The sequence below is a fragment of the Triticum aestivum genome, chromosome 6B (assembly GCF_018294505.1).
Source record: "Triticum aestivum cultivar Chinese Spring chromosome 6B, IWGSC CS RefSeq v2.1, whole genome shotgun sequence".
In the NCBI taxonomy this organism is placed as follows: domain Eukaryota; kingdom Viridiplantae; phylum Streptophyta; class Magnoliopsida; order Poales; family Poaceae; genus Triticum; species Triticum aestivum.
In genome coordinates this window covers 685,869,243-685,893,170 of record NC_057810.1, presented here as the reverse complement: position 1 = coordinate 685,893,170, position 23,928 = coordinate 685,869,243, and the positions used below count along the sequence as shown (strand labels likewise).

General features: G+C 51.6%; 1 protein-coding gene across 1 annotated transcript; it reads left to right on the top strand.

Annotated features, from left to right (window-relative positions):
* The first annotated feature begins 18,392 nt into the window (after positions 1-18,392).
* LOC123134869 (uncharacterized) lies at positions 18,393-19,363 on the top strand. Its single transcript, XM_044554025.1, has one exon. The coding sequence runs from the start codon at positions 18,512-18,514 to the stop codon at positions 19,037-19,039; it is 528 nt and encodes a 175-aa protein (XP_044409960.1). The 5' UTR covers positions 18,393-18,511; the 3' UTR covers positions 19,040-19,363.
* Positions 19,364-23,928: the final 4,565 nt, after the last annotated feature.

Here is a 23,928-nt window from a genome sequence, read left to right as displayed (position 1 = left end):
TACCTGATTGAGTGATGTTGGTAATACTAATTTGAGCTAGGACAAACCGAGAGTCAGGTGAGTGATCCCCATAGCTCATCTCCAGAGATATTTCTGCATGCGTCGTTGAAATAAGATTCTAAGATCTCTGCCTTACTAAACAGCGAAGAGATAATGATGGATGCAGTATTATGTGATCTGCTAAGTAAACCACATGTCCTTGTCGAGTGGAGTGTCCTCTAACGTTAAGAGTCTTAGGTTTTAGCCAACCACTTTGCATGCACCAAATGTTCAGATTAATCAGGTCATCGATCGACTAAGACGAACTACTAGCAGTAGTCTAGCCTAATTAAGGTTCCTAGTTAAGCATGTCAACGCAACCTGCACCAGGATATTCAGGCACTTCATATCATGGGCCGATAGCTATGGGCTAGGCCCAACGGCCTACTAGGATCAACGCACAGGGTGAGGCATCCAGTGGATCAACGAACCGGCGGCGGCGGCTACCTTTTTCCCCTTCCTCCTCCTTCCCCCAATTCTTGTATCCTGACGTGTAATCCCTAAATTCCTACTCGAATTCGTGTGAGAGTAATAGATCGAGAGGAGATATTGTTAGGTTGCTAACAATATCCCAATCATGCAAGACACTTTGCCTCCTGTCCGTCAGCGCGGCCTGGCTGGCCATACCCCAGGCCCAAGCTGCAAGGAGCAATGTTGACATACTACAGCGGATAGCCCACGCTACCGCCACTTAAACATTTCTGTTTTGCATGTATTTTCCATGAAAGAACCCGTGCTCTGGACAAACCTTCTGCAAGAGACATGATTGACGGCAATTGGCAATGAAGCTATTGGCCGGCCAGAGGTGGAAAGCTACCTGCCCTAACCTAACCCATGGCACGTACTAAGGCACATTGAGTTAATCGCTGTTAAAAACTTAAAAGTTACAGTTGATTAAGCACATCGGTATAGTTTAGTCATTGGATTGCGATGATGATCCGACGGCCTCGGTCAAGTCGAGCAAGCCATTGATTAATCTGAAGGAAAAGTGATTGATTGCTGTGGGAAATGTAGGCGTACGTGTGCCTGTTGCATTCAGCGATTGTATATATTAGTGCCAGAACATTCTAGTCTTTGCATGGCGATACCTGATTAAGTACGGCTCGTAATACTACTTTGGGATAAGACAAACCGAGAGTCAGGTGAGTGATCCCCATAGCTCATCTCCAGAGATATTTCTGCATGCGCCGTTGAAATAAGCTTCTAAGATCTCTGCCTTACTAAACAGCGAAGAGATAATGATGGATGCAGTATTTATGTGTCCTTGTCGAGTGGAGTGTCCTCTGACGTTAATAGTCTTAGGTTTTGGCCAACCACTGTGCATGCACCAAATGTTCAGATTAATCAAGTCATCGATCGACTAAGACGAACTTGTCTAGCCTAATTAAAGGTTCCTAGTTAAGCATGTCGACGCAACATGCACCAGGATATTTCGGGCACTCGCGGTTGGCCATTCATGTGGAGATTAATTGTATGTTTATGAGCCCGATCGATCAGACGGTTGAGGGTTCCTCTGAGCGCTGTGAGCAGAGTGGCAAAACACTGTATTGGAGGACTGTCTCTTAATTAACCACATAGAGGTCCATAATTTACCAGGTCTTGCTCGACTTTCTTCAGCAAAACAAAACGCTGGATTAATTTGCATTTCACTGTGCACATTACACGTCAGACATGCATTCATGCATGTTGATCTGAGTGTACATACAGCAGTACACACGACGAGATGCATGCATATGTATTTTCCTTTGATTTTCCACAGAGATTCCAGCAAGCAAGCTATATCTGCCAGCGCCTTTCATATCATCGGCCGATAGCTATGGGTCAGGCCCAACGGCCTCACAACAGCAAGAGCTACAGCCGCAGGGAAAACAAGTAGGGTGAGGCATCCAGTGGATCAACGAGCTGGCAGCGGCGGCTACCTCTTTCCCCTTCCTCCTCCTTCTCCCAATTCTTGTATCCGGGCTTGTAATCCCTAAATTGCTCTCGAATTCATGTGAGAGTAATAGATCGAGAGGAGATACTGTTCGTTTTCTAACAACATCCCATCATGTAAGTCACTTTGTTTGATGTGTTTTCTTTATTTGATAGTCGGCTTACAGGCTTGTAAGACGAGTACCCGCGAGTTTAACCTCAGCTTATATTCACATACACGACAACTTACGATTTTTCTGTAGTGCTACTTGGGCAAAATAACAAAATGGTTAGGCAATGTCCGAGTGTGATTCGACGCGAGAAGCTAATTAGTGTGGCTTGAGCTATCTATTTAGTTCACTGTTCAAGAATTTATCCGATTAATCAGTTAATGGGTCAGTTAATCGCTACTCCTAGGATGACTGAATTGAATATCACCTATTCATCGTGTTAACTTGTCAGACTGATTAATTGGCCAGTTAGACTAATTAATCGGTTCTTAGGCCGATTAATCGCTGGCCCATTAACTTGTGGGCAAGCAAAGCCCAAAATTTTGCCCCGTAAACCCTCCCATCCCCCTCTTGTTCCCCCAATAGCTAGGGTTCGACTAAACAATATCATATTTTGGTATATCACATAGTTGAGAGCATGAGAGTATGGTATAATACATTTGAAACTAGATATATGTTGGCAAGTTGCTACTTAATCTACCGATTAATGGTCGACAAATTAATTCAGTTAATAGGCCGATTCACCGATTAATCGCTACTCTCGAGCCGACCGAGCAGCTACCAGTTACCGATTTCTTGAACAATGATTTAGTTAGAAATGCGAGTATATTACCGTACAAATTTGTTGATGCTTACGAGGGTATGTAAGAGTAACGGATGCTAGAACTTTCTAGAAGAATTTTTTGGAAACAAAATGTAAGAATTGATACCTGCGGAGGTGGAGGCGGACCTCCTCCCTAGCCAATGGATGTATGTGCAAATATGATCTCAATTTATGTGTCGACCTGCCGCTAGCTCGCTCAATTTTGTCCCCCACCAAAATTGCCTGCTAATCTACATGCGCTCGGCCGTAATCCCCGCGACAGGAACCGCGCATAATTGGTTTGATGCCAACATTTGGCATTGCCAATACTTGGCAAGCCAACAATTGGCAATATCAAAAGTTGCCAACAGTTGGCAACTTTTTGTGAGGTTGGCAAGTAAACATTGTAGCCAACCAAGCACTAGACAAAATTTGGCATTTGCCAAATGTTGGCATGCCAATTTTTGGCATCAAACCAATTATGCTCATGATCTCAATTTATGTGTCGACCTGCCACTAGCTCGCTCAATTTTGTCCCCCACCAAAATTGCCTGCTAATCTACATGCGCTCGGCCGTAATCCCCGCGACAGGAACCGCGCAGGATGGGCACTTAATGTCTCAGTGCCTCGCCGTGTCGCTGGTACGCCGTAGATCCATGTTGTCGGGCCTGGTTAAAAATTTAGTAACTTTCGCTTAAGAAAAAGAAACGGAAATGATAAGTACCCGATGTCAGGTACATGGCAAGTCGAACTATTTTTATGATAGTTCTAGTGATGCAAAGATGACAAGTTAGTTGACACACACTAAGGCGCGAAGTTATCATGCTGACCTATTAAAATTGTCATTAAAAACGTTCGATTTGACATGTGCTTGTACGCTATGTTATGAGATTCGAAAATAAATCAGTTGCTGTTTCTACCTACGTCGACGCTAAAGACAAAGCTAGCAGCTGGCGATCCATCTGATTTAAATCATGTCGCTTTCCAGGCTCAACATGGAGAAACTATACATATTTGTTCGAAAACAATTGTTTAGCTCGTCCTCGTACATGCATATGCCTAGTATAGATAGGAGAGTATTATACTGCACGGACGTGGTAAATTAGTGGGTACGTACGTATGGCCAGGATTAGGCTCAAACGGATCGACATGTGGTAGTTTCCGTCCGCGTACGTGCACTTGTAGAAAGTAGATTTATTTCCACAGCCCATGGCCGGCCGGCACGTACAGGCTTACGGCAGTAAACAAACTAAGTGCCGTTATGCCTCGGCCAGCTTTGACAGCCCGGCCACCGTCGAAAGTTGTCGACACGTCTCCTAAGAATGAATGGGTGAATTAGGAGGTCGATGTCTACAGCAGCATGGGTTGTCCGCGATTCATGGTCGGCCACTTATATCTGCTTGGTAAAGAACTGCAATTGAAACAGTAGGTTCAATTTAAAATTTAAATCCTGGTGCTCGCATTATTTCTGGATTTATTTTAGAATTTTTCGGCGATGCGTTTTTAGTGGGAGGAGACGTCCCGTCGACGACGAGGCGCCTATAGTGGCTTTGTAAATCTTAAAATGATATGCCGGCTCAGTCTCTCGCAGGTGCTCATAGGGATAGGATATGCGTGTGTGCGTTTATAGGGATGAGTATATGCGCGTGTATATAGTGCGGAGCTTGAGCTAAGATCATGAAGGGGCCATTGGCTGGAGGGGCAAACTTAATCACTATAGGCTGAGTTTTAGTGGATAAATTAGTCCAACACAAATATATATACATATGGTTTTCAATAAGCTGGGAGGCCGTTGCCCAGGTTGGCCCCATGAAGCTCCGCCACTACGTGTATACGAGCGTTTGGGTATGCTAAAAAAAATTTCAAAATTAAACTGCCGCCATAGTGCCGGAGTCTTTGCACCAAACAAAAGCATGCATGCATGCATCGAATCCCCTGACGTGGCCAATCATAGGTGCGCCCCACGTACGTATACGTAGGAGAAAAAAAGAGTATGCTCATGTGTCAGGCTGGCGTTGCATGCAACAGCACCTAGGTAGCCGCAAGCAGGCCGGCCGATCCACATACATATCGAATATTGTGTGGTTGGAGAGACGCCACGGATTATGCTAGCACATGCAGCCGGTCGATCTGTCGCCGCAATCCGTGGACTAACGTGCGTGCCATACCGAGTTACCGACTCGATCTAGCCACGTCTCCACTCCCTACGTACTGAAGGGTATGAGAGGTCATGGATTATTACACGATACGATACGGTCGCAGAAATTAAGGTGCTACGTAGTGTACGTGCATGGCGCTCACTGCTTACCGGCCACGCATGATGGAGAAGTGAAAGTGATGCACGTACGCGACGTCACATCTCTTTCGGCGCGTGTAGCTAGCTAGCAGAGTAGGAGCTGACCAGGACGGAATAACTGCCTCGCCGACCACTCCCGGGTTCCGACGCGTGCCGCTGCGTCCGGCTCTTGCCGGGACCGAGGGTAATGCAACGGCCAACCGAATGACCACACCTTCGAAACCTCTGGTTCCGAGTGCCACGTGTGCACTGGCCGGTGGCAGGTGGCTTGGTTTCGCAACGCACGTCAATGTCTACGTGCCTTCCATGCACGAGCACCCATCGTTGTCAAACCAAGCTTCTCCGTGCTGCTTAAGGATACAGGGTATAACGGTCGTAGATCGTATGATGTTGCTTCACTTGTGAGGAAGCAGGCCGGGATAGGATGATTTTTGATTGGATACTTGTGTCACATGAGATCTCGCTACATTGAGATTGGATCGGCCCAGGCTTATCCTGTTCTGACACGTACGCGGCATGCTGTGGGCGAAAAGGGCTAACAAGATCTACCTCTTTCGAAACGTATCAACAAGATTCTTGCAATAATTGCGGCATCAACGAAATGCTTCACCCATATGTTCGGATTGCATTTCAGGTCGAATCCCAGACCCACATGCACTAAGCTAGCCCATTCCTCCTTTTTATAAAAAGAAAGAACAAGGCTTGCCTGATCGTCTCTATTATTTGTTCCACAACAAACCATGAAATGTATGGAGCACATGGTATATACTATCCATTTTATTATTTCTCCAAAATCCGACAGAATCGTACATATGCACGCACTCACCGATGAATATGTATGGGCGGCTGCTAGGCGTCGACCGGATGATTTCCTAGAGAAATCATCCGCTTACCCAGCCGTCCGATTTGGCTGATCAGGACAGCTCCATCCTTCTGCTGAGTTGAGCAAAATGTCAACGAGCTCGTCGACCGTGCATCACACCAATGCAGCCGTCGACAAAGTTCTGCACCGAAGCACAAGCAGCCTATCTACAGCGTCCCCAGCTCTGTGTAGTACGTTTTTTTAAAAAAAGAAGGTTATCCTCCGGCCTCTGCATCAGAACGATGCATACGGCCCTGCTCTGTGTAGTACGTAGCACCGACAGATGCCGACAAGCTCTGCATCGAAGCACCTATTCCACTCTGCGGCGTCACGGCCGTTGGCCGTTGCATTGGAGCTCTGGTAGTGCCGACGAGGGCTGCGTTGCAGCAACGCAGACGCCGGCAAGTTCTGCATCGGAGCACCGGTCCCTCTCTGCGGCGTGCTCCATTGCAGCACCGGCAGCCCGCTGATGCTCGCCACAACACCGGCGACACCCCGGGATGCGTCACCGCAACACGGACGAGCCCCAGCGATACTTCTTTTTTTTGAAGGACCCCAACGATGCTTCATTGTACTCCACCGGCGGCTGGTGATGCTCCATCACAACATGGGGAACCCCAGCGAGCCTTGGTTGTAGCACCCGCCAGTCACTTGAAGCACGCGTAGAGCGCCGATGACCCCCCTGCTGCGATAACGCACGCGCGCCCGGTGTCCCCATTGAAGTACCGTTGAGCACGCAGCTCGCCCGCCACCTACAGCAACGGCGACTGCTACGGCGAGGTGGGTTGGAGCACCACGGGCTGTTGCAACCTGCAACCCCGGTGGTCAGCGGTGGATGTTGAGCAGCTCCTCCCCCGGCCTCCTATTGCAGCGAGCGGTGCGGTCTTGCGACACCGTCGTCGACGTATGTGTGGCAGCTACCACGCAGATCTCGCGAGACCCCGCGCTGCCACCCACACCATGAGCATCGCCGCCGCTTCACAGCAAACAACTCATCGTCATTGTCGCCAAAATCGGCAACCGTCTCAATACAGCGGCGCCCCTCATAGCAGCAGCAGGCAGCAGCTCCCGCCGGCCAGAGTAGGAGAGGGAATGGACAAGGGAGCTTCTGGTGAAGAGAAGAGAGGAAGATTGCAGAGGGAAAAGGAAAGAGGGCTGATCCAGAGGGAACTGTCATGGAATTGTCACGTCAGATGTCCTAGTGTGAGGACTTAGTCGTGAGGCCAACGCATCTATGTGATAGCTTGAGAGGGGTTGAGCGGAATCGAGAGACGCAACACAAAACAAGGATTTAGACAGCTTCGGGCCCCGGAAAACATCATCCGGTAATAGCCCTACATGCTGTTTGTGGCTAGATCTCTTTATGCTCATGAGGGAGACGCCGCATAAGCCGGCTCCCCTTTAGTTGTGTCTAGCCCTAGCGATTGTTTCTTCTTTCTTCTCACCCTTTTGGGGAGCCCTGCCCCTCCTTATATATGTTGAAGGGGCGGTTTACATGACTAGTCCTATTTAGATTCGGATTACTCTATTACAAGTGGAGTCCTAGTCTTGCTTCCTTTGTAGGACAATATTCCTTGTGCTTTCCTCATAAACCGGCCCGCCATTAACATAAACCGGCCTTCTGGGCCTTGGGCCTTGTCATCCGTCTGTCCCGCCCGCCGGGTTACCAGTGAGTCATAATGTTCAGGTAGGTTGCTTGTAAAACGTCTGGTCAGGGCGGGCCAACAGTGAATCGCCAAGTGTAAACTGTCTCAAGTAAACCGCTAAGTCTGGCCGGGTCATATTTCTGGCCGGGTCATACCGCGGGGTATATCCCCGACATTAGCCCCCAGTTTAATTTGGATTTAACCATGTTAAACTGATCCTGTAAAACAAACACAAGAACAAAATTGACAGGTTGTGCTCCGGGTTAAAAATTCTTGAAAACCGGCACCTGATCATCTTTAAGTCCTTGTCATTTCCTTCTTGATGCATGCCCATGAACTCATAGCAAATCTCCTTTAATAGATATGTTCAAACTTTGTGAATGCAAAAAGTCCAGACACTTTTCTTGAGAAATCCGGGTCAATAAGCCAGCTTCAGAGTCAATTTGTTGACATTGGTCTCTTATAGAGAAATATTGTAAGAAATAATCCACTTAAATCGGTTTCCAAAGCACCGTCTTAAAAAATATTGATCTTGAAATACTCGTGGGATTTTCAGCCGGTTTGAAGATGTAAAACTTGCCGGTTTATTATTACCAAAATTACCGGGTTATAAAACACATGATGCCAGGTCATAATTGTTTGTTGACACCGGGTCATGTAATTGATCATCCTGATTTGCTCAAAACTGGTAATTTGAAGACGTTCCTCCTTTACATGCATAATACCTGTAGCCCCCAAGTCTTGAGTAGAGCAAAATGATGACTTAAGACTTGCTTCAATATAAATATTACCACTTTGAAGAAATCCATGTTGTTCATCTCAATCACTAATCAGAACTGAGTATCCCTCATATGTAGCCTCCAAGTGTCAGGTTGTCATGCTTGCAGCAACCTGGGACTTGTAATTGCCTTATGCCCATAAAAACTTCAACTAGTATAGCCCCCAAGGGTCGGGTCATTATGCAAATAATAAGCAGGGACTTTGAAAATATGATCATGTAGACTTTAACAGCAACGTGTAGCCTCCAAGGGCCGGCTCAGTAAGATAATACTGGGCTGGGACTTTATATATACTTCGTTGAAAATAACATTAGATGATGTAAATCCCATCATGGGGCTTGAACCCACGTCCACAAGGTTAAGAGCTTCGTGCTTTACCAACTGAGAAGTGGATCTTTTAATATAACGGATTAAAGTTTGTGTACCTTTGAATTTTTGACAGGAGCAATTGGTAGTCCCCAAGGGCCGGCTCATTATACTGTGATGAGTCGGGTCTTCAATATACTTGAATAATGTAGCTCCCAAGTGCCGGGTTGTAAGCCTGCAGCGACTCGGGACTATTCTCTCCATTGTAGAACCATATCGATTGATAAAATAATAGCCATTGCACTGAAGCAACTTTGAAAGCTGCAATCATAATACTGGTATTTATAACCATAATAATAATAATCCAGCCATGTTGGCTATTTAAGATTTGAATAATATAATCCGGTTTGAAAACCGGTTCCTGTGATATTTGACCATAATGCCGGTTTATCAAACCAATGCAGTAAAGGTGATAACCCAAAATTTGAGCACTGGTAATTACCATACATTGCCAGCTTATAAATAAAGCCAGATCGGGTTGTAATAAACACCGGATTATCCGTAATCATACTAGCGACTTGTAGTCGAAGCCAGACCGGGTCAACAAACACCGGATTATAACTGATCATGCAGTGACAACTTATACTTGAAAACCAAGCCGGGTCAATTGACACCGGTCATCTTGTAATTTTGTACTTGGCAACTCAAAAACCAGACCGGGTCAGTAAACACCGGATTAAACATAAACCTCAACAAAATAAACTGCTAAATGAAAGATTTGAGAAGAAAACATGCAAAAAGGCGAGGCTTTTCATGGGCTGCCAGGCAACTGAGTTAAACCATTTTACAAAGCCTTATAAGATGGACCTCACATTAACCAATCGTCATTTTAACTATGACAAGTTCAGGGACTTTATAAGATTGACTTGTCAAACGTTCGACGAGTCATACCAGGATTACCTGGGCGGAGTGGCTTACTTAAAAATGCAGGATAACCCGAGGTTTTAGGTGAATACACCTGGCTTCCAAGCCTGGCTTTTATAGCCTACTACACGGTTATAGACTCTTTGTTCTTGTAGAAGCAAAGAGCTCCCGAGCAATATTTTGAGCTGTGCTCAATGGGTGCCTATGTTTGAGTTGTGCTTTTGCAACACTCTCTTTGGCCCCTTTTAACTTTTTCTGAAACTCGAACTTCTGCAAGAGATAATATTCTTCTTGAGCCGGAATTTTAAACCGGATATTGAGAGCTTCAGAGCTTCGTGGGAGACAGATTTCCTTGAACTGGATTGTAAACCGAATATTTTGAGAGCTTCAGTGAGACTGACTTCCGTTGAGCCAGATTTTAAACCGGATATTCGAGAGCTTCATCGCTTTATGAAAGAGAGATGACTCTTGAACCGGAATCCTTTCTGATGACCCGGAACTTCTTCATTGAGCCGGGATTTTGCAATTGTCATATGCTTTTTGAGCCGGAAATTTTCTGACGGCCTTTAAATTTTCACCAATAAAGCAGTAGCCTCCTGGACCGGGTTATCTTTCCCTCCATCGTCCTGGGGTTCTTAAATTTCCTGAAACTGGCAAGATTTGTCATCATAGCCCCCGAGTCTTAAGACGACTCGAGGAGTTGTCTTGAGATTCTTCATACTTGGCCGTGATATAAACTGGCATATAGCTGAATAGCGAAACGCTGTCATATGTTAAAGTTGGAAGAAAGGTGGCGAGTTACTGATCTTCGCAACACTCATTGTATATCCTTGGCGTTTGATAACGCGATGTGAATCCACAAAAACTTGAGGTCGATTGTGGCGGGTTGTGAATGGCCCCATATGATTTGTGTCCGTAATCCGTCCAGCGGTTCATCCCACCTGGTTGTTGGATTTAAACAAACTGCAGTGCAAATGGAGGTTGATAACATATGATAATTTGCTCCAAAGTTGTTGGAAGAAAACTGGGCAGCAGGAGCAGCGACTTGCGTACGCTCTTTTAAACAGCTCATGCAAACAGGTGCGGCCCGATGTGTTGATGTAGACCGGACCACGGAGGCATACGACAAAGATGACCGCATCATCAAAGGCGGCACAGACAGATGAGTCGGCCGCGGTGTTGTTGTTGTAGACTGAGCCACAGAGACGGCGATTTGCACACACATTTGTTTGAAAAATGCAGTATGGTTGGATGCTGACACTGGATAATATTGGCGCGAGCTTTATATCGGTGATATAATGATCATTCTTGCAGTGAATAATTGTCCTGCATAGAAAACTTCACAAGCCAGAGTAATTGCTCTTTTAAAGAAAACAATATGTAATATAAAAACATACTGGATGGATTTCACATGATATGTCAGGCCAGAAATTATCCACCACGGAGTTTGATGATCGCCACGGTGAAGCTGAAATCAATCACGGCCGAGTCAGCCATGGGAGCAGACAGATGAACCGGCCGCAGCGTTGTAACCCGGTGCGGACGAGCAAGTTTGTCCTCCTCGTTGTAAGCTGGCGCGGGCGCGTGAACCGTCCGCGAGAGCGGACGGGCGAGTCGTCCTTGGCGTTGTAAACCGGTGCGCTCGCGAGAAACGGCCACAGTGTTGGAAATGGCACGGACCCGGGCGAGACAAATGTAGATGCGGACAATGAGTCAGTCACGCGTGCGGATGTAGCGGGGACGGCGACTTGCACAAATAATGTTGGCGCGCACCCTTTATGCGACACCTTTGTAAGAAATAATGGTCCTGCGAAAAATTATCATAGACCAAGTAATTGTTCTTTGATTAAACAATATGTACTAAAAGTAGACAGAAAAAATAGCACCTGATATATTTTGTCTGATGAACGCGGACACTGATGATGTATAACGCTTGGTGCGCGTCCTGATGATTTTTCCGATGTATATGATACTAATGGTCCTCATGTAGTACAACTTCGGACCCCGGGAAATATCATCCGGTAATAGCCTTACATGTTGTTTGTCGCTAGATCTCATTATGCTCATGAGGAAGACGCCGCATAAGCCGGCTTCCCTTTAGTTGTGTCTAGCCCTAGCGATTGTTTCTTCTTTCTTCTCCCCCTTTTGGGGAGCCCTGCCCCTCCTTATATATGTTGAAGGGGTGGTTTACATGACTAGTCCTAGTTGGATTAGGATTACTCTATTACAAGTGGAATCCTAATCATGCTTCATTTGTAGGAGAATATTCCTTGTGCTTTCCTCATAAACGGGTCTGCCACTAACATAAATCGGCCTTGGGCCTTGTCATCCGTCTATCTCGCCCGCCGGGTTACCAGTGAGTCATAATGTTCAGGTAGGTTGCTTGTAAACCGTCTGATCAGGGCGGGTCGTCAATGAATCGCCAAGTGTAAACCGTCTCAAGTAAACCGCCAAGTCCGGCCGGGTCATACCGCAGGGTATATCCCCGACAGAAACGATGACTTTGTCCAGGAGAAGACGATAAGGATTGGATTGTGGGGGTGGGCGGTGCATAGGTCCCACGAGACACACATCAACCGCTCGACACAGCTTGCGAAAACGTGAAATTAGTCGGGCAATATAGAGAGTTTTCCATATGTATGACACTATAATCACGAACTCTAAAGTTATACGAAAACCAATCTGTGTAGTGGAATGGTTAGAATGGGTAGTCTTACCCCAACTCACTAGGGATCAAGCCTCTAGGTTTGACAACCCGTATGTCTCATGAAGGTTGTACGTGGATGTGTGTGTGTGCGTGCGCGTGCGTGCATGTGTCGTTAGAACTTCAAGTTTATGTAAAGTTGCAGAAAAAAGCTTCTACGTACTCCATGTGACCTGAGTGGGGCATCTTGGAGGACGAGCTCGATGAGGCATGTTTAAAAAATCAAGAATCACAATATGAAGTTTAAAAAATTATGAAAAAATCTCAACATATTCATATAGATGTATTCTACATTTGTATAAAGTATGACGATTAAATATACTATGATGAAAGCTACAAAAAAGCACAAATTATTGTATTTTTAATAATGAAAAATGCATGTATTGTTCGCCATTTTCAAAACATGAGCATGTTCAAATTTTACACACATGTAGTGTACGTCTGTATGAACATGTGTGATTGTTTTCAGAATTTTGGAAACTTCACAGTCTGATTTTTTATTTTTTCAGAAAGACGAGCTCCATAAAGCTCATCCTCCATTTAGTATTTTTGAGGTGACTTGTAGTATAGAGTGAGTAGAGCTTATGTATCGGCGGAGCCATCCACCTCACTGATGAAATGTTATCTTCCCTAAAAGAAAAACTACAGTCATACCCATCGAAAACAAACATACAATTATATTATTTAATTTTTGTATGGGGGATGGGGGAGGAGAACATACAATTATACTCCCTTCGTTCTTAATTACTTGCTGCAGAAATGGATGTGTCTAGGTATATTTTTAGCTCCAGATACATACATTTATATCTTTTTGCGGCAAGTAATCCGGGACGAAGGGAGTATATGTGTATTCTAATAACTCTATAAAATTATGCGAGTATAGGGACAAACGCAGTATGATCGGGAGATCCACGATAATACACCGAACTGGGAGATCAACTACATATCCAGCTGCGGAGACAAAGGTCCGTGCGCATGATTGGAGATCCAAATCGTCCACGGCCGGTCGGCAGAAAGTAAAGCTAGAGTGCACACTGGTACTAGTTCGTCTGGCCCGCTCTGCTTTCTTCAACAACAGAAAAAGGGCGCCATGTTATAAAAATCTGCAGGCCGAGCATCAACCACCGAGCTAGATGATGCAGGTCGACGGCCCAACCCTTCTCGCCATGCAGACGTCGCCCGCGGCGGCCTGGACGTGTCTCCGCGCGCATGGTCCTGAGTCCTGACCCCGTTCGTTCGTTTGATCTTGCAAATTGGCGCAGCACCAATTGGTTAACGCGCCTGCGTGCATGTGGCCAGGTGCCTGCAGCAGCGCACGGCTGTAATCAAGTAGGGTAATGTTTATACCCGGCGCACCGGCCGAACGCTCCGCCGGCCTCGCATGCGTCGTGGGATTTCTGTGCGATCCAGCGATCGTACGCAAGCCACGTGTTCTGCCAGGCCGGCCCACCCCACCGCTGAAGGGACTTCCTTATCCTCTCACGAGTATACCACTCATTTTCCCCATCTCTTTCCCCGCTGCCGTATCCCAACGCCCAGTTTCTCACCGCCGTCAAGCCGAACAATACTCCCCGTTAATCCTATTCCAAATCAGCAACGGCCGCTAGCTGAGAAGCAAGCCAGACGCGAGGGCGTCATGCTTGGGAGGTTGGGCGGGGTTGTATGGTGGACATCGTCGGATGCTCGACCCGGCCGACGCCGATGCTTTTTTTATCGACGGCTGGCTCCTACTGCATGACCGCGCCGCGTGCCGGAATCGGCGGCGAGCCGTGCTAGAACCAGTCATCCGTCGTGCTGGGACCTGCGTCGGGTGGCCTGCCGACAATGGTGACTACGCCCGGTGGCCGGCGACGGAGACACCGATTTTTTTGGTGGAAGCATTTGTTTTTGCTGGAAAGAGCTCCAAAATTTGCTTCCACCGTGTTCTGTTTTTGCTGGATCCATTCAAGTTTTTGCTACCACCATCCTTTGTTTGCTGGAATCGGGGCTCATCTTTTGCTAATTTGCTACCACCGTGCTCTTTTTTTGCTGGATTCAGCCAATTTTTTGCTATCACCATCCTTGTTTGCTGGAACCAGGGCTCATTTTTTGCTTCCACCATGTTCTGTTTTTGTTGGATCACGCTATTGTTTTTGCTACAACCAGTGTTTTGCATTTTTGCTACATTGCCTAAACCAGAGTCGGGGAAATTTTGCTACAATCGGTGTCAGCTGAGCTACAACCAGCACCTCGAATTGCTACAACCGCTGGCAGTGCAAGCTGCAACAGGTATCGCGACTCAGCAGCGAAGATGATTTTTGTTGGAACCGTTGCTTGATTTTGCTGGAACCGGCGCTCATTTTGGCTGGTACAGGTGATCAATACGTTGCAATGGTGAGATGTAACCGATGAGCTGTGGCATCAGGTGTGAGCAGCGACGAGCACGCCGGCGAGCTGTGGCCCTTGCCATCGGAGCTGCAATCGTCATCACCGGAGCTACAGCCACGGGTGCACAATGTTACATGCATGGAGCTGACGACCAACGGCGAGGCGGTGACCACCGGCGACGGCGGCGACCATCGGCGGGGGAGGCGACCGGCGGTGCTTCGAGGTTGGTCGCGCTCGCTCGTCCATGGCAGCGGCGCCCGCTGCTCCTTTTTCCCCGCTGCGCTTGTGAGATTTGTTTTCGGGAAGAAAGGAGCCTGCACGAGAGCTAGATCTGACGGCCTTACACAACTGTATCTGACGGCTGCGGTGCGACCGGCTCAAATTTGGGCCGGCACACCGGCGCCTATTAGTCGCCAATTAAGTACCACTAATTAACTTTGCGATGATTAGTTTAGCCATTAACCGACGCAGATACCAAGGGCAGCAGCTTGTCGACCATCATCTTTGCACATCCAGCCGTTCGTTCATAGTAAAACAAACAAAACGAAGAGCGAAGACATGAAGTGAAAGCGAACGAGAAACGGATGGGCAGGGAATGAGATGGCCACCTTTCGACCACCCGGTCTACCAGAATCGAAAGAATCGGAGGAAGGCCAGGCGCGGCGCAGTACAACAGCGATCAGATCAGATGAGAGCATCTTATCACGGCGGACCGTCCTTTCGGTGTGCCAGAAATTACTGACATCAACTGTTGAGTAACGTGATTGTATTAAAAAACATAGGATAAACTAGGAAGTATTCTGTCTTGTTTTATACTCCAAATAGATCATATACTCCTATATATATGCCGACGAGGCTCAAGCAATACAACAACTATCCCATCAAATCCCTCTATCCCTTCTCACATGGTATCAGTTTCCGGGTTCTAAACCCTAGCAGCCGCCGCCGCTTCCGCACCCGCGGGCCGCCCCTGGGGCGGTCGGCCTCCATGACCGCCGCCGGGGGTCGCGCCGCCCGTACCTAGGGTTCGTCTGCCGGCCGTGTTGGCCGGCTGCCCTAGAGTGTCTTTTCCCCGAGCCCTTGCTCCGGGGTTTTCTCTCTCCCACCGGTCATCTTGATTGTCGGTTTTTTTTGGTTTTCCGATCTAATCTTGATCGGTTTGCGTCACCCATCGTCATCGTCGACTCCGTGCGCATCTACTTCAACCCCGACGCGAACAGTCGGCTTCTTCACCGACCCAGCGGCCTGCGTGTCGTCTGCCCGTCGGTCGCCCCGACCCGGCGGCATCGCGCATCGTCCGCACGTCTGCCCGCCGGTCGCCCCGACCCGGTGGCTTCGCATCATGCGGCGGCCCTTCACCGCCGCCGTTCGCGCACCTACCCGCCCGTCGATCTACGTTGGTCGTCACCGCCCTGCTCCGATCGGGACTCCTGCATCACCCGACTCGGCGGTCTCGCGCCATGCGGCGGCCAATCATAGCCGCCCTGCTGCCCGTTGTCCCTGCTGCCCGTTGTCGCTGGCTTCATCTCGGACTCCGCCGCCATCCCGTCTCCACCGAGCGGCGTCCCCGACCTTGCGCGCAATCGGATTGATCACCCGCCCGCCGCCGCGATCCGCCTCATCTACGTCGTGCGACCAACCTGACCTGTTGGTTGCGCGCGCCTCAGCAGGTCCCGTGAAGATCGTCCCCGAGTTCCGCGCGTCCCTCCACCGATCGAGCAACGGGCTGCCGCTGCGTCGCCCCGTCGGGCCGCAGCGCCGCCGCCCCGTGGTTCTTCTACCAGCTGCACCGACTCGCGTCACCACTGCGTCGCCCCTTTGGGCCATAATGCCGCGGCCCGCGGTCCACTGCCGCCTCGAGGTCGTCCGCTCCTGGTCGTCCCCGTGGCCGCATCGACCCTCGCGCCGCCGCTGCGTCGCCCCGTCGGGCCGTAGCGATCGTGGCACGCAGTCCACGCCGCCATCCCGAGGCCTACCCCGCGGTTGCACCGATCCGAGCTCTCCGCCGCGCCGCCCCTTCGGGTTGTCACGCCACGGCCTACGGTCCCCGCAACCGCCCCGAGGTCTTCCGCCGTCGTCCCGACCTGCCCGCCGCCGCTGCGTCGCCCCTTCGGGCCGTAGCGCCGCGGCCCGCGGTCCCCCGCCGTCTCTGCGCTCGACCTCCCGTGGTATGCGCCGCGCCGCCTCCCTTGGCACGGGAACGCCACTGTCCGCGTTGGTCTTCGTCAGGCAGTCAGGGTTCTGCGCCTACTTCGAGCACCGCCGCCGCGCCCCTAACCTAGCCGCCGCCGCCGCTCTACTTTGGCCGCTGCCGCCGCTACCCACGTAGCTGCCGCCGCCTGTCCACCCCCCTTCGTCTTTATCTAGCACCAGCCCGTCGCCAGCGTCGCCGTCATCTACCTCGACCACTTCGTCTACTCCGACAACAGCAGGTGACACCGGCCCCATGCTGATTGCGCCGCAATAGTTGTCGAGCCCTTCTCTGCTGGCCTCTCCGATTTCTCCGACATGGCGTACAGCTCGTGCAGGTCCTCGTCTACGCATGTCCGGTGCTGGCAACACCGATGCGTGCCTTCGTCCACGACGTGTCTCCTGGCCTGGCAAGCCTGGTGTGGTGCTTCGTCAACTTCGTCTTAGTCCGTCTACGCATGCCCGGTGCTGGCAACATCGACGCGTGCCTTCGTCTACGATGTGTCCCCGGGGTTGGCAACCCCGGCGCGACGCGTCGTCAACATCATCTACTACCTAGTGCACCACTACTTCGACACCACTGCGCCCACGACTAACTCGGCGCCTCCTTGCGCCTGCGGCTCCACGGCTACTTCCTCCACATCGGCTACCCGACTCGACATCGACCAGGGCATTCTTCACACGGCTATCTCGACCACGGCTCCACCACCCACGCTCCCGGCTACGTCGACAAACGGCACAAAGGGCTATCGCCTACTTGAGCAACCTTGTTGGTTTCCACTCCAGCCACGACTCCGCGATGCATCGACCGTTACGACTGTGGGGGGATGTCCGTCAGCTTGCCTTCGGATTCTTCTCCAGTCTCACCGTCTGCGTCGCTACCGTTGTGATTGCGGTGGGATGTTGAGTAACGTGATTGTATTAGAAAACATAGGATAAACTAGGAAGTATTCTGCTTGTCTTATACTCCAAGTAGATCATGTACTCCTATATATATATGCCCACGAGGTTCAAACAATACAACAATTATTCCACAAAATCCCTCTGTCCCTTCTAACAGCAACAAGTCATGTGATGGGTCGTGCCACAACCGGTGGGCGGCTGCATGCAGCGAGCAATCGGCTCGGCTTTGCCGAATTTCAGCCGAACTGGCACATGCATGCGCGGTGTGCTCCAAATAATATCAGGCGTCTAAAAACTGCTCCTCCTGTATGACACTTTTTCTGAAGAGAAACTTACGAATCCGAGCGTTTCACACGGAAACAACCATATATTCCAAATATACAAACTTCTTTGACATGACTATTAGTAGTACTGGTTTGTAATGCAAGAAATTGGCCAGAATTTTGACGCTTAAATCAGTATTCAAATCAGCCTTACTTTGCTGCATCGCAGACCGATTCCGGTGTGCTCAGACGCCCACCGCATCACGCTGTAACCCGAGTTTAATTAACAAGTGTTTTCCTTTCCTTAATTAACTCGGCCGGACTCCAGGTTCTTAACGCCCAGAATTCACCAAACTGCCTCTCCCCGGCCTATAAAATGAGGCCAACCGGCTCCCATCTCAGGTTACCCAAACCGGCAGCGAACCACCGGAGAACTCACACAGCAAAGCCTGAAAGCCACCGCAATTCCTGAGTCCCAACTGCTCCACCTCCCTCCTCTAATCTCATCATGTCAACCGCGACTGCATCTCGGCCCAGCGGCCCCATCCTTTTGACTCCCTTTCCCAACTACCAATCCGCCTCGCTCTCGCGTATCAAGCTCTCCGTCGCCGGCTCGCCGGTCAAGTCCGTCAGCGTCTCGTCTCCCCCCTCCTCCCCCACCACCACCCCCAAGATCCGTCGGTCCTGCATGTGCTCCCCGACGAACCACCCGGGCTCCTTCCGCTGCAGCCTCCACAAGGAGCGCAAGCAGGAGGCCCACGCCGTCAGCAGCAGGCCCGCCTCTCCGCCTTCGCCGCCGTCGAAGAGCACGGCCAGCCCGTTCGCGCAGCACATCCCCAGCGGCAGCGGCTGCTCTACACGCTCTTACAGCGGGCTGGCGCGGCGCGTTCCCATGGGGAGCGGGCACTGGGCACGCAAGGCGCTCGTGCCGTCCCCCGTGGCGCAGCAGTTGCAGTACCGGAAGCGAGCGGGCGGGTACCGCGCCGGGGCCAGCTGTCTCTCCGCCGCCTCCATGGCCGGCCGCAGCAACCAGTAAAAACAGCAGCAAGATATGTACATACTGCACAAACTGTACATAGAAAAGAAGTTCCCCGAATAATCCAGTCGATGTATACAGTGTATAGAACGAAGATCGGTGGGGATCAGGCCGGAGGGTTGGATTTTAAGACCCAATTCGATTCCGGGCTGGTGAAATTAGCTAGCCAGTAGATACTGTACATAGACTGAGCCTCTTCTTCCTCCCTGCTCCACTTGTACATAGAGTGAGCTCTCGTCCTCTCTGCCCGCTGTGTACAACTCCCCTTGGTTTTGGTCTTCTGGATATACATCAATACTAAACGAGTGACAAATTGGAGACACACATACATGCATCTGATCTGTTGCCGGGAGGCTTATCCATTCATGGATCATGGATGATTTGCCGCAACCACTTTCTCTTTATGTTTCTGTTTCTGTTTCTGGATTGTGGATGTGTATCGCCCCTGTTTCGTTTCAGATAAGCTCCACAAGAGATGAGTGGCGTCTCGCCGTCGCTTGCGACCGTCACGCGGCACCCGTGCGTGCCCCCAGCCGGCCGGATCAGGCCAGCAACTTGCAGCACGGCAGAAATTCTCCGATTCCGACGAGATTTCTGTGGAACTTCATGACGCGCGCAACTGATGAACCGAGGATTTTTCTTCTTCTTTCCCTGCTTGTGAAGTACTAAGAGCATATCCAGCCGCGCCCCAACAGGCCCTCCCCAGGCGTTTTTTTCGTGCCGGCCGAAAAAACGGCCAAGTCGCCTCCAGAAACCTGTTTTTCGCCGGCTCGGGCCAAAATTGATGCCAGCGAACCCAGGCAGAACCCGACGCCCGGGGGGGCACCTGGGGCGCCGGCACAAGCGAAAAGGGCGCGTGGGTCCGCCCTGTCGGTGAGACGAGCGCCTCTTCCCGCTGTTTCTTCCCACTTTTCCCTCACTTCCCTCCCATTTGCTCCTTTCCTCCCGCCATTCTCCCTCCCGCTCGCCTCCCAGCCGGCCGCCATGCCACCGAAGAAGTACGCCGTCCCCCGCGCCGCGGCGACCGCGACCGCCTCTGTTACCCAGCCGAAGCAGAGGAAGCCGAGGGCGCCGCCGTCCAAGCCGCCGGCCATGTCAAACGCCGATTGGAGGGTGGAAGTACAGTGACGGGAGGCCGTCACCGCCGACCGGCGGAACATGGCCCTCGCCAAGAAGGCCCGTGACAACGCGGCGCGCGCGGCTGCGGGTGCCGAGGCCGCGGCCGCTGCCGCTGACCAGGCCGAGGCCGAGGCGACTCGCGCGGGGATGATGAATTCCCCCGGCAACCACGCGCAGTACGCGCCCTGGGGCCAGCAAGGCGTCGGGTCTCCGGGCCGCAGCCATGGGGGTCGCCGGGCTACGCCAACGGGGACGCGCACGGTGTGTTCAACCCGAACATCACATTCCCCCATGGCCACCCCGCCCAGCGCACGCCCTCGCCCGCCTTCACCGGCGTGCAGTACCCTCCATACAACTACTCGCCGCCCGCGTACGCGTCCGCTCCGACACCCCCTCTCCGCCGTTGCGCGCTGCCCGTCTCTCAGCTTGGCGACGCCGACGAGACCGAGCTGACATGGACGACATCATCGCGGAAGGTTCGGCCGCGGCCGCCGCGTCTGCCGGGTCCACCGCGGACGAGACGGTGGATCTCAGCGGCGGCATGGACGGCGAGCTCGGCTACGGCTACGACAACGAGGAGCAGGAGGAGCGTGACGAGGAGGACGAGGAGGACGAGGAGGAGCCGGCGAGGAGGCGCAAGAAGAAGAAGGTGGCAGCCAGGCCAGAGCCGCGCATCAAGTGGGCGTCCAAAGAGGAGGAATGCCTCGCCGAAGCATGGAAGGTCGTCTGCCTCGACCCGACCACTCGCGCGAACCAGAGCATCGAGACGTACTGGGCGCGCATCAAGGCCGAGTTCGACGAGCGCAAGCTGGTCGACCCCGACTTCAAAAGCGTCTGCATGCAGCGCGGGTCGAAGGCGATGGCGAACCATTGGGGGCGTATCCAGGGGCGTGCAACAAATGGCATGGGGTCGTCGAGGAGGTCGCCGGTCACCCGTAGAGCGGCGCCAGCATTGAGGATCAGGTATGCCATGCCGGTCTTGCGCCTCTTTTCGCCGTGCACCCGCCAACTGTTTGTTCGTCCCCGTGCAGTTGCTGCGTATGTTCGGCCTATATAGGCAGGGAAACAACGACGTCGAGTTCATTGTCTACAAGCGCATTGACAAGTGCGACAAGTGGGCGGAAGTCCGGCGCACTCTCGAGAAGGCCAAGGAGACCTACAAGCCTGACGTGCCGACTCCGGGCGCGTCAGATGGGCGGCCGGACAGCAACAAAGGTGCCAAGAAGGGGAAACACGCCGACGTGGCCACAACTCGCGTGCAGGAATCCATCGAGCACTGCCTCACCGACGCACAGGTCTGGGCCGCCCTTCGTGAAGAGAAGACTGAGGCGTGGTGGTCGGCGTTGATGGCGACCAGCGCCGTCAAGCTCGACCTACTCCGGACCAACGTTGCCGCGAAGAAGAGGAACACCGACCTGGTTTTCCTGCTGGGCGGGGCGGACATGCTCCAGAGCACCGACGAGGCGGTCAAGGCATGGTACAGGGCGCATGTTGGCCTCATCCTGGACCAGCTTCCCTCGACGCCGCCGCCTACGCCCACGCACACGCCGCCGCCGCCGCCAAGCCCGACCGCTGATGCCGCCGAGACTGCCCGCAGCACAGAAGCCACGCCGCCAAGCACAGAGGCCCCGTCAAGCCCGCGCACGCCGACTCCGCCAACGCCTGAGGCCGACCTCGACGCCTGATGCGCGTTTCCATCCGAACTTTTCATCTTTTTGTACGCCGAACTTTTCATCCGTCCGCCGGTCTACTGGTCGCTTGATCGCCGGATTGTGGCATTTATTTTGGGCGCGAGAAGACTATGTTTGAATTTTCCGTGGCTGGGGGGCAGTGGCTGGGGGCGTGACTGGGAGCTAGGCCGACCCTAGGGGCCGAACTAGCGCCGGCTCGCCCCCAGGCCGCAGTTTTTCGGCGCCCTGGGGGGCCGAACGGCTGAAGATGCTCCAATAAGTAGTACTTTCTCCATCTTAGTTTACAAGTCTTGCACGTGCGAAGATTTGTGGACCCCCCCCAATGGCCCCCGCTTCGCTCCGCTCGGGGGCGATGTGGGCGGCGACCTAACCCTAGCCGCCGAACCCCCTCCGCCTCCCTTCCACTCCTCGCTGCCACCAGAGGGGTTGCTGACGAAGGCTGCGTGACTGCCAAGGAATGCGGCGGCGATGCCATGCTGCTTCGTCTTCTCGCGGAGGACTTCGGAAGCCGAGGCGGCGGCCTCGGGAGGTGCGCCGATGCCGGCTCTGCGGTAAGCGGCGCTCGCTGGTGCTCATCCTCCCCCTTGGCTGTGCAGGCGGCGAGCGGTGGAGGCGTCGGGCGCAGGTCGCGGCGGGTGGCCTGGTGCCCCTGACTGCCTGTCAGATCTGGAGGTCCTTCCTCCCCCTTCTTTCGCCTTTTCCCCGCTGGATGTGGTCTGTGGCAGTGGCTGGTCGCCAGATCCATGGAAGGTGGGGACGTCGGAGGTGCGAGATCGGTCCGAGGGAAATCTTTGGCCGGCTTTCCGGTCACGATGGTGGCGACGCCTGCTGGCGTAGTTCCCCTTCCCGGAGGCACCGTCGAGGTTCGGTCCCCGCTCCCTCCGATCCCTTCTCATACCCTGGTGAAAACCTTAGCCAGTTCTAGGCTTGGCGGTAGCGGCGCGACGTCCGCGCCGTCACCTTGCTGAAGGTGCTGTCTTGGGTGAGTTTGGGGGTGTGCACTAGCGTTTCGATGTGGTTTTCCGGCAAGCAGCGACATGGCAGTTGGAGGTAGCACCGGGATGCAAATTTTCACAAGATTAGCTCCTTGTAATTGTCTGCAGACTAGCCGTGTGTGTGTGTGCTTGCCGGTGAGTCGGCGTCATTGCCATGGTAGGGGAGGGGATAGGGTTCCTCTCCCAGTGAGCAGAAACACGGTGTGGGCGGTGTGAACATTAATTCATTGAGCATTGATCTTATCTCAGCTACGGTCGCTTATCAACTCTGCTATTTGTTCCATCTGCGTCCTCGTCCTTCAGCAGCTTCGTTTCTTCATGTATGATCCAGTGAGTTGCGGTAGGGCTCTTCTCCTGGCGATATTTTCACAGTGGGTTGGTCATGCCGAGAATCCCCCAAGGTGCTCCAGAATATATACTGCTCCTTGCTCTAGGGTGAGTTGCTCCAATTTCCAATGCTCTGACACCCTTCGATCCAGGGTGAGGGGCAGGGGTCCCCTTCGGAATTGGAAAAGGAACGTTCAATGACAGGGTCTTTGATAACCCACAAATATAGGGGATCGCAACAGTTTTCGAGGGTAGAGTATTCAACCCAAATTTATTGATTCAACACAAGGGGAGCCAAAGAACATTCTCAAGTATTAGCAATTGAGTTGTCAATTCAACCACACCTGGATAACTTAGTATCTGCAGCAAAGTATTTGATAGCAAAGTAGTATGGAAGTAACGGTAACAGTGGCAAAATTAACAGTAGCAGTTTTGTAGTAATTGTAACATCAGCAACGGTAAAGTAACTAAGCAAAGAGCAGTATGTGAAAAGCTCGTAGGCATTGGATCAATGATGGATAATTATGTCGGATGTGATTTCTCATGTAATAGTTATAACATAGGATGACACAGAACTAGCTCTAGTTCATCAATGTAATGTAGGCATGTATTCCGAATGTAGTCATACATGCTTATGTAAAAGAACTTGCATAACATCTTTTGTCCTATCCTCTCGTGGCAGCGGGGTCCTATTGGAAACTAAGGGATATTAAGGCCTCCTTTTAATAGAGTACAAGACCAAAGCATTAACACTTGG

Bases quoted from the DNA above. Each gene is read 5' to 3' on its own strand.
- LOC123134869 (XM_044554025.1), top strand. From the start codon at position 18,512: ATGTCAACCGCGACTGCATCTCGGCCCAGCGGCCCCATCCTTTTGACT.